The sequence below is a fragment of the Hippoglossus stenolepis genome, chromosome 7, assembly GCF_022539355.2.
Source record: "Hippoglossus stenolepis isolate QCI-W04-F060 chromosome 7, HSTE1.2, whole genome shotgun sequence".
NCBI classification, from domain to species: domain Eukaryota; kingdom Metazoa; phylum Chordata; class Actinopteri; order Pleuronectiformes; family Pleuronectidae; genus Hippoglossus; species Hippoglossus stenolepis.
The window spans coordinates 19,279,100-19,289,000 of record NC_061489.1 but is presented as its reverse complement, the minus strand read 5'-3'; the positions used below and the strand labels follow the sequence as shown (position 1 = coordinate 19,289,000).

The 9,901-nt window shown below is 40.8% G+C and overlaps 3 protein-coding genes and 1 non-coding gene across 4 annotated transcripts; 2 read left to right on the top strand and 2 right to left on the bottom strand.

Annotated features, from left to right (window-relative positions):
• The first annotated feature begins 219 nt into the window (after positions 1-219).
• On the top strand, positions 220-3,923 carry pttg1 (PTTG1 regulator of sister chromatid separation, securin). The gene is made up of 6 exons (XM_035160889.2): positions 220-343; positions 1,206-1,298; positions 1,785-1,924; positions 2,029-2,110; positions 2,385-2,546; positions 3,778-3,923. Exons 2-6 carry the CDS (start codon positions 1,211-1,213, stop codon positions 3,858-3,860), a joined length of 555 nt encoding a protein of 184 aa, XP_035016780.2. The 5' UTR covers positions 220-343; positions 1,206-1,210; the 3' UTR covers positions 3,861-3,923.
• Positions 3,924-4,044: 121 nt separating this feature from the next.
• On the top strand, positions 4,045-5,937 carry sowahd (sosondowah ankyrin repeat domain family d). Its single transcript, XM_035160888.2, has 2 exons — positions 4,045-4,239; positions 4,459-5,937. Exon 2 carries the CDS (start codon positions 4,570-4,572, stop codon positions 5,572-5,574), a length of 1,005 nt encoding a protein of 334 aa, XP_035016779.1. The 5' UTR covers positions 4,045-4,239; positions 4,459-4,569; the 3' UTR covers positions 5,575-5,937.
• A 265-nt stretch (positions 5,938-6,202) lies between these two features.
• rpl39 (ribosomal protein L39) lies at positions 6,203-8,911 on the bottom strand. The gene is made up of 3 exons (XM_035160890.1): positions 8,808-8,911; positions 8,405-8,508; positions 6,203-6,383 (listed from the first exon to the last, which is right to left on the bottom strand). Exons 1-3 carry the CDS (start codon positions 8,808-8,810, stop codon positions 6,335-6,337), a joined length of 156 nt encoding a protein of 51 aa, XP_035016781.1. The 5' UTR covers positions 8,811-8,911; the 3' UTR covers positions 6,203-6,334.
• Positions 6,927-7,058, bottom strand: LOC118112864. Its single transcript, XR_004697303.1, has one exon. It is a non-coding gene; the product is annotated as a small nucleolar RNA SNORA69 (small nucleolar RNA).
• Positions 8,912-9,901: the final 990 nt, after the last annotated feature.

Sequence of the window (9,901 nt, the reverse complement as noted above, 5' to 3'; positions counted from 1 at the left end):
TATTTGACTTGTTCTATATTGCTAAGAAACCTATATTGTACAATTCCATTATGGTTGTGAATAGTTTATGTTGTTAGTGAAGTAGATATGTCTTTAATGCTCCATAAACTGCAGGATGATACATAGAAACATTTGTATTTACCTTTGTAAGTTGTAAAAGTGTTTAATATAGAAGGAGTTTAGTTTTGGAAACGCCCACTGGAGTCACGTGTGTTACAGCGACCAATAGGACGGAGGCAGTGAATTTAAAACCGAGCCGCGGTTTCCTGGTTCACTGCGTCACATGAAAACAAACCTGTGGTCCATCAACAAGGAACAAACAGCGACTCACAGCACAGAGAAGGTAAAGTTTACGAATGACTAAAGTTTACTCATGTGAATCGAATTCACTGCTGCGTTTATCTGCACTTTCGCTCTTTTCACTTAGTTTGACTGCGAAGACGCGACGTGGCTGCTGTGAACTAGCTCCTAGCTACAGTAAACCAGCTAACTGATACTGTGCTTGAATGAAACTGACTTTAAGCTAATCGACTGTCTCTTGAATCTGGTTACTTACGAGCAGTTTAAAAAAAAACTGACGATAACATTACACGTCTCTTCACTTTAACCTTAACACTGGAGGCAACAGGACAGCAAAGTGAAATATAACTGTAACAACAGGGTGAATACAGGGAGACCAGCTTGTATTTCAGCAGGTTAGAAGCTAACCACTGTTAGCCACCTACAGCTGGAGTGGACTACCTGATGATGGTGATTTGGTGTTTTTCTAACCCAATCCTGGGACCGTTTCTTGAGTAATCCAACCAATTTGAATACATCTTCTTGAGTTTGCTGGAAGTTTATTCTGTCAGGCACAATTATATGTAATAAAAGTGTTTTAGTTAGATCTGTCTAACTGTCTTGATCAGTGGCTGGAGTTTAGTTGATTTTTTTTTATTTTTGTTTCCAAAGTCAAGAATAAACTCAGGTCAGCAACCTAAGATTGTTTTGCCCAGTAATTTCCCAGTTAAATTGATGTAGTTTGATGTATGGTCCAGTAGCACTGAAAGGTCCCATGAGCCTGCACTGGCGCCCTCCAGCTGATCAAGCTACACTATCCTCAGTGTCACAGCTGAGCTTTTTCCTGCTACATGTCAAACTGTCTCTTCAACAGTCATGGTGTTTTACATTGTTTTGCAGTTATTAATATCGGCTTGTGTTTTCAGATACAATGGACAACATAATCTTTGCAGAGCGGGAGAATGCAGGTGTCCATGCGCCCTCACTTAAGATGCGACAGCAACTTCAGTCTGCTCCAGGTATGAAAATGCCATGTTTGTTTGTTTTTTAGTAGAGATGCCCACATTTTAATGGCTCGATAATGGGAATTTTATATTTATCAGAATCAGAAATTATAGCCGTTTTACATCAGAACTGTAAACTGGGTCTCTGAAACAAATGTGCAATGGTTCCGAGAGGGGGAAAAACAGTAGCAAGTTTTTACTATCAATCTCATACTTCACCTTAGAGTCCCTCGTCGTGACTATGGCGAGAATACGCCTCCGCCTGAAGTTGTTTGAAGTTTTCCATATTTGCCTAATATATTTTGCAATTTTACCCTCAGGTGTGCATAAACTACAGGCTATGAACAGATTTTTAAGAAATGTGAAAGTATCTGTATCGGTATTGGCCATGTGAAGCATGTATTTATTGGTATCGGCCAGAAAAATCTGTATCGTGCTCACTATTTTTTTTTTTTTAGTAGTCTTCTGTGTAGAAATTACAATAGCCTGTTGTTCCTGCAGAAAAACTCCTGAAATCTTCTATGATTGCCAAAACCTTCAACACTCCTCTGCCATCTGGTCGAAAAGCCCTCGGTGCCGTCAACAAGAAAATGTCTACCCCTGCCGTCAACACCCAAGAGAAGAAACAAGTGAAGCCTCAGGTTGGAATAGCTCATAGTGGAGTCATAGTCTAACTAATGTAAGACTCTAATTGCATTATACCTCAAGCTATAAATTTACCAATGTAAAATTTGTTCCCCCATAGGAAACTAAAGTCAAGCAAGCTCCTGGTACCGAATTGGAGGAATATCCAGAAATTGAGAACTTCTTCCCTTATGACCCACTAGGTAACTGACACCTTCACAAGGTCACATTTTAAAGCAATATAAGTTTTTAGACTGGCACAAATGACTCTTTCAGCTGAACGTCGTGTTTCTGGTGTGGGGTTTAGGTGTAAATTCAATTGCTGCATCACATTGGCTTTGCTTTCAGAGTTATTCTCTCTGGGCCTGGGCACATTGACACTCATCTGTGTTTGCTACACAAGAGCTTGCACATACCAAACATGTTAATGATTCAATGTAAAAGCCTCATTATTTTCTTTTTTTTTTTTGTTCTCAGAGTTTGAGAAGAACAACATACCTGAAGATTTGGTTCCGCTCAGCGGCCTCGCTCTGCCTGGACTAGCATTTTTCCCACGATGTCTGCATGTGAGGAAGGAGGACCTGAAAAAGTTGGACCCTCTCCCAAACATGTCACCTGTGAAGATGTCAAAACGTTCAGGTATCAAGGTTCAATTGGAGCTTAATTTGCATTGATTAAAAATCCCCTATCACTATTTTTAGATTGGAATACCTATTTTGATAAGTTTCTGGAACTGTTAAATGGGAAATAGTTTATTGATAAAATAATTGTCAATTTGATTAATCCACCAAATTAAATACTTGTATAAAATGTATTCATTAAATTGTAAGTACTTTGGGCTCGAAGAAGTACTTTCTTTCTATACCTGTCAAGTTTATTTATAAAGCACATTGAAAACCAGAGGTGATCAAATCTCTGAACATGAAGTTTTCACTACTTGATTTTGAAAAGAGGCAATAGTGCTCATTTCCAGATCTTTATTTTTGTTCTGTGACTCAATTAGAGTCCCTCTTGAATGTTTTGCAGTTCAGAAACGGTTCTTATTTATCTCAAACTACCTGTTAAGCAGCTCATCACTTGAGCCTCTGGCTGAAACTGGCCACATTAGCTTCAGCCTCCTTTTTTTAATACCCATTTTGTCCTGATTGGCTGGAAGCCTGACAAGTGGCAGCAGACACTTGTCACTTTATAGAGGCTCTGAAAGCAAACAACTAAAACTAAAGGGAGGCTGACTCAGTTTTATAAACATTACCTGTGTATTGTGACATTTGGGTGAATTTAATATTGCAATTACAATCTGTATACAAAACATTTTCTACATATCCCTATTAATACTTGCACATGTAGGGATGCAGTAATACAAAAGGCAGCCTAAGAAATGTTTTGGTTTGCGGGTTATTTGTATAGTGGATTACAATAAATGCCAATAATACTCAGGTAGACTGTTTAGTAGAATGAGCTGTGCTTGGAGCACATGGCTAAATATAAAAATGTTATACACTTTGACAAGTTTGTCTCAGGATTCTTTAAACATAAGTTTACCTCTTTATTCAGTCTTTTGTGATGTTCATTGTAGGATCTCGATGTTAAACATGGCCAAAGAACACTGGCTCCCCATTGTTGGTATTTTATCTCAAAACTAGGAAAATAACGAACTTATGCTGTATAAATTGAATAGTGTATATATACTATTCCATGTAAATGTGATCACTCTTTTTACAAAACACCCTCACTTTGAAAGCAAATGTCACACTATAATATGTTCCTACTGTTTGGTAACTGTAATTGCAGCTGTTGTGGGGCACAGGTTGTAAACTACAGTTATCATTAACTACAGGTATCATTAACTTCACTCTCTCTTCTTCTCCAGATGACTGCCTGGCTCTGAAAGCCTTTCTTCAAACACTGGAAGAGCTGACCGTTGAACTTCCTCCAGAGTCTGTTACTGACTAACTGTTCATGAATGTGCTTTGTTATGACTGTTCTTTTATCTGAAATAAAGTGGTTTTATCTGTTGCATGCGTCATCTGCTTAGTGCTGTAGGTAAATTTGTGAAAGTAGCAGAGAAATGTCCAGTGCTTTACTTCCTGCTTGTTTGAGTCCATCACTGGTCACATGTGAAGGATTCTTGCCATTGGTTTTTGCTGGAGATTAGAATGAACTTTGGCTCAGTTCCTCTTGTGAAGGGAAAGAAACTACGAGTCTGTGGATCCCTGTTTGTGAGAACAAACATTTCCTGTCTTTATTGATTTGCTCATGAAGTTATCAGGGGATGAAGGTTATAGTGTTCGGCTTCTTTAACGAGACTGTTTGCGCCTTGGACACAGAGCAGGTGAGTCACAGTGGCGTGGCTGCAGTTTTGAAACGTGAGACTGGGTAAAACAAAGCCTTCAGTGTTGGTATTTAAACGGGATTAGTTAATATACTGAACATATATTAACATGCCTACAAAATGAGGAACTTGTCCGTAAGACGATTGCGTTTAGACCCAATCATGAAATGTTTCAGACGTTAATGTTGTCAATAAACCTTCCTTCCTCCCGTGGCGCAGATAATGGCTCCAGAGGGGAGCCGTCAATCCGTTTCCAGTTTATAATTTGACACTCATATCTCTGGGGTGTTGTCTAAATAAAGGGAAGTAGCATTGAACTCGACGAGCAGCATGAACGGCAGCACATCGGATGATGCTGGACGCGACTCAACTGGATCAGAAGCAGCTGTCGGCAGCAATACCGACGCCCACGGCGGCAGCTCGGCCACACAGGGCACCGTTGTGGCGCGACTGTCTCGGTATGGCCTCCAGGTCCTGCCCGGTTCTTTCCAGCGTAGGTCGCGGCTGCAGAGGCAGCAAAAAGCCGCAGCTGTCAGCGGCGCACCGGGAGGTCCGCTGCCGAGAGAGGCTCCGGAGAGGGGGTCGCTCACACCCGCCATGCGTAAGAAGTACCTGAAAGAGCTGTTCAGTAACGCGTCCAACAGCGGGTTCAGCAGCGCACTGTCCTCCCAGACCGAGACCGACAGCGTGTCCTCCGAGCCGGAGGACGCAGACTGGGCTCTGTGTCCCATGGAGCACGCGTGGATGCTGTCTTCAGTGGAGGGGAACTACGACACCATCCTGGAGTTCATCTCCGAGGAGCCGAACCTGCTGACCAGGAGGGACTTCGTCAGCGGGTACTCGGTGCTGCACTGGCTGGCCAAGAGGGGCCAGGACGAGACTCTGCTCAAACTTCTGCACTACGCGGAAACTGCGGGGATCCGCGTGGACGTTAACGTGCGGGGCAGCGGAGGGCTCACCCCGCTGCACGTCGCCAGCATTCACTCCCAGTACATGGTCGTCAAACTGCTGGTGGGGGCTTTCAGTGCCAACGTGGATGCCATGGATTATAACGGGAGGAGAGCCTGGCAGTATCTGAGGGGAGACGCCCCGCTGGAGATGAAGGAGCTGCTGGGGACCTGGGACGAGGAGCACAGCTTCGGAGCTATGCGAACTGTCAACGGGAATATGAACAACAGTGCGGGCTCAGTGCCCCTGACCCCGGGTGGCGAGGAGGTGGCGGACGGACAGACTGAAGGGGACTTCTTTGACCGGACTAAGAGAAGCGGCAGCTGGAGATTTGGCTCCTTTAAGAAACTGCTGCCCTCGTTTTCGTTTTTAGGAAACAAAAGCTGAAGTTAGGACACAGACCTCCGAATGTCTGCAATCATTTCACATTTTATACACTTGTGGTTTTCAACCTGGATCCAGAACACTGCAGTTGACTGAAATTCCCTCCACTCACAACTTGTTTTTATTACACCAATCAATTAAGATGTAGTTTATGTAAAAATATATTTCTTTTCAAATACCTTCTGAACTGAGACACAAAAATAAAATCAAGCCTATAATTTATAAGGAGTCACCCAGTATACAGGTATTTTAAAGATGTGACCAACTGGTTTACTCCCAGTTGGAATACTGCTTTCCATGGAAATATATTAATTGTGCATTAACTTCACTGAACCTCAATTCAATAAACTGTATAATCTGTTTTTTTAAACTTACTGCAGCGTCTCTTGTTCCGTCTCAACAGCTCTCGTTGCCAACGTGGCCACATTTTCCTCCAGTTCGAGCACTTCAAGTAAACACTTCATAGTTTGTCTTGTTACTACATTAGGCCTCTTGAGCAGCGGTACTTTCTGCAGAGCTTTGTCAGCAGTTCCCCTGTCCATGTGGTTTGCCTCAGAAAAACACTCAGCTGTCCTCAGTAAAGGAACAGTTGAGCTGCACTTTGAGGGGAAAAAGGCAGAAAACAGCGACATTTCAAGTTTGATCACAGATCTTTTATTATCAAACATGACGAGATAACATGGCTCCCTCCAGGCACAGCAGCTGGAAGTCCTGGCAGACGTTGGGGTGGAGGGGGGGCGCTGGGATCCAGGGACCCTTGTGTTTACAGGCCAAGCTTTGTCCTCCTCCAGTGTCTCCTCTTGGAGTTGTACCTGAAATTAAACAACGTAAAAAAGTGTCAGGAGAGCATTCAAACCCAAAGGAAAAACAACCAAAGTAACAAAAGGCTTCAAATTCATACACCAATATTGCCGCTGTTCAATACTATCCATTTTTTCATCTGTGCATCTCAGCAAATCAATTACTGGCTAGGTTTTCTTAATGGAGACAAAGACAAACACTAATTCTGGTTTTCAAACAAATGAGGTAATTTTATATTCATCAGAAGTGGCATCAGTTAATTCTGAGATTAGTTACTAAATACAAATGTCTACAAACCCCACATGAATCATTCCCCTACATGTAAAGACTGAGTAGTAACACCTACACGAACAGCATCAACACACATTTGAATCAGGAGTCAAATCAAAAGGCAGGTTCAAGGGTTCAGTTGAAACCATGCAAATGCTGTTGATGCTGCTCTAGTTTCAGAGGATAGGACCACAAGACACAGTATAATAAATATATATTCATTATATAAATCACTGAAGTCAGACTCGTGGTGATTCTTTAGTGAATGAAAAGATTTAACAGCACAATGTTCAGCTACAGAGCTTCCTCAGCACACACACAGTGATGAGTGAGCGCTCTGCAGCAGGAAGTTGCTATCAGCAGGATTAATGACAGCACTCTAAAGAAATCAAGTGCTGTAATTGCAGACCTGCTTTACATGACACACGTTATTCTTCCCTGCATTAGACATTCATATCAGCACTTAGCAATAATGTATATAGCTTGGCGATGTAATGCAGCACTAAGGTGAATTTTAAATGTACAAAATATAACCTCCACATCCCTTTAAACTTTCTAAATTTCTTCTTCTTGAAATGCATGTTCAAACTTTACTGCTGCAACTATTTGTGAACTCAATTTTGTACAAATATAAACATCAGTCCATTGGCAAAGTGGCGAGTACATAATGAGTGCATTTTCATTTTTGGGTGAACTATCCCTTTAAACATAATACAGGAAGGAGGTGTTGCAGAGTTGTTTCATCAGAGTGCTTCAGTTTAAAATAACCGTTTGTTTCGCCCAAGTTTACCTAGAAATCTGACGATGGAACAAATTAAGTGTTGCCTAGCTACTGACCAGTTTAAATCAATATACAACTTAACTAACAGCAGAGTTTTTCTGTCCCCTGGACTTTGCAGCCCAATATTTGTTCCCCATATCAAATCTGTCCATTAAGCTAGATCTTCCTACTGTACAATCCAGTCTTGTGTTTACTTACAATGTAATGCACAATCCCTCCCCTGGTGCGTATAGTTTTTACATATTTAATTTGTTTCCCCATTTTTTTACTTTATACACCACAGCAAATTCCTTGTATGTGTAAACCTGACAGTGTCGTCTAAAACTCCACAGAAGTGCTTAAAACAGCCTCCTGAGCACAATCCACTGTCAATACAACACACTTTGTAGTTTGGCTTTTTTTGACGCCAATGTACTTAAATTATTCTTGCTGTTTTGAGTTTGTACCCTCATGGTCAAATGCACTTATTGGAAGTCGCTTAGGACAAAAGCATCAGCTAAATGATATGTAATTTAATAATTGGTTTATAGACTGGCCCTTTGAGAGCCTGTGTATCAATTACAGATCAATACAGTTGTTACCAGTCATATTTTAAATAAATGGTCTGTTTTAGTAACTTGTGTTTCCTGCTTCAAGTCAATGAGTAAGTCTGAAAATTAATGAGTGCAACCAGAAGATAATGACAAACTTATCATTAAGAGGAAAATCTCTGTTTCTAATACTCTATCCTTTCCTAACGAACAGGATGCGTGATGGTCAGAACTGTAGCGCACCAGTCGAAAGAGTTTCCTCTGCACACGGGCTCATGTGGAGGGAGAAAGGCTGCGAGGAGCCACGAGAGCTTAAAGTTAGAAGTGTGATGATGGTAGAACTGGACTGATGTGGTCATGTCTCCTAGTTCAGTAAAACATCTGTTTCATGGTTCCAGTTCGCAGCAGCTTTATGTTTATCTGGATCTTCCGAACAGACAGCGAAACTCACCTGATCTTGTTGCCGGTCTTCATTCTGATCCACTGAGGAATCGGCCTGTTCTGCTTCTGCTTCTTAGCGAGAAAGCGCTTGATCCTGAACGTCTTGTGGGACGACTGGGACCAAACAGAAAAGCTTCGTTAACAACACACACAAACTAAACTTCTACCAAAAGCTCCATCTGTCTGAGAACTGACACGTTTAGATCACACACAGCAAATCTGTGCCTAGCATGCGTAGCCCTGCAGGATGCTACTGGCTAGCATCGCTAACAGCTTTAATCTGCTCGCACAGAATGTTAAAAAACAAACATAAAGGGGTAAAATCAACCACTGAGACTCGTGTTCAACATTAAAAGTATCGATGCTGGTTTAAAACAGTTACAGACGAAGATGTTTAAAGATTCCGTGTTTACCATTTTGTCCACAGTCCTTTCCCCACTATGGCGGAGGTCGAAGAGAAAGAAGGAAGTGACGTTCACGTTTTTATCCAATAGGCGCCAGCAGGACAAGCTGAGCAGTCTGCTGACAGCGACACCGGCTGGACGTTTCATTGCATCACATACATGCTCAGCCGGGATCCTTCGTTTGTTCTTAACAAATACACATTTTCCTCATTTTACATGATGATTATTTTTATTCTTTGTGTAGTAGTGGAATATAGTTTTGTTTTCAGAAATGAGTTTCTTAGTTGAGTAATTGCTTCAGCTCTCTGCCTGTATTTACTGCAGAGTAGTTCTCCAAAGTCTATGTGTTTATGTTGAATCTTGATTTGAAAAGTTACCAGTGCCTCAAGCTGAAGAATAAATGTCGTGCAGCAAAAAGTACACTTACTTCCAAAGTTTAGTGAGATAGGTTTAAAAAAAAAAAAGAAGCATGAAAAGAAAATACTCAAGTCAAGTACATGTAGTTGGTTACTTTCCACCGCACTTTCTAAGTTCACCATAGTTAGGTGATGGAGATGGTGAAGCTGCCATGGAGAACATGGCAGATCAATTATGCAAGACTTTAAAAACCTGAAAGTGAAATTTATACTTAATACTGTTAAAAAAAGTCACATTTCAATAGGTACTTTCGCTATCGTTCAGGATTGTTACATATTATATACATTTTTTCTATGTTATACCAACAAAATAAGTAAATGAATCAGCGTCTTTGTATTAAAATTTTAATCCTAGAACATGGTGAGAGCGTTGAAACTGTATTTTGTGTTGGGAAATGAAAGTGTAAAGTTTTAATTTTCATATCTGTAATTTCCTTTGAAACTTAATGGAAATAACAAAAGACAAAGCTCTAAATATTTGAGTTTATGTTTTGTCGTAAGCAGATGTTTATTTTAGGAGTAATGACTTTAAAAGGTCTCTTTAATTACAATTACAAAAAAAGTTAGTTTAAGGAAACAAAATAATTCTTGGACTGAAGATTTAAGCATCAGTGGTTAATCAGACCTTAATCATTTACTCAGTAAAATGTGTGAACAACACTGAACTGTTGCAATGCTATTAAATAA

What these genes read in the sequence shown, in the direction of transcription:
- pttg1 (XM_035160889.2), top strand. Translation starts at nt 1,211, where the DNA reads ATGGACAACATAATCTTTGCAGAGCGGGAGAATGCAGGTGTCCATGCG. An exon ending in AGAAACAAGTGAAGCCTCAG is followed by an intron (nt 1,925 to 2,028) that starts GTTGGAATAGCT and finishes GTTCCCCCATAG; the next exon opens with GAAACTAAAGTCAAGCAAGC. An exon ending in CTTCCCTTATGACCCACTAG is followed by an intron (nt 2,111 to 2,384) that starts GTAACTGACACC and finishes TTTTGTTCTCAG; the next exon opens with AGTTTGAGAAGAACAACATA.
- sowahd (XM_035160888.2), top strand. Translation starts at nt 4,570, where the DNA reads ATGAACGGCAGCACATCGGATGATGCTGGACGCGACTCAACTGGATCA.
- rpl39 (XM_035160890.1), bottom strand. An exon ending in AAGACCGGCAACAAGATCAG is followed by an intron (nt 6,384 to 8,404) that starts GTGAGTTTCGCT and finishes GTTTAATTTCAG; the next exon opens with GTACAACTCCAAGAGGAGAC.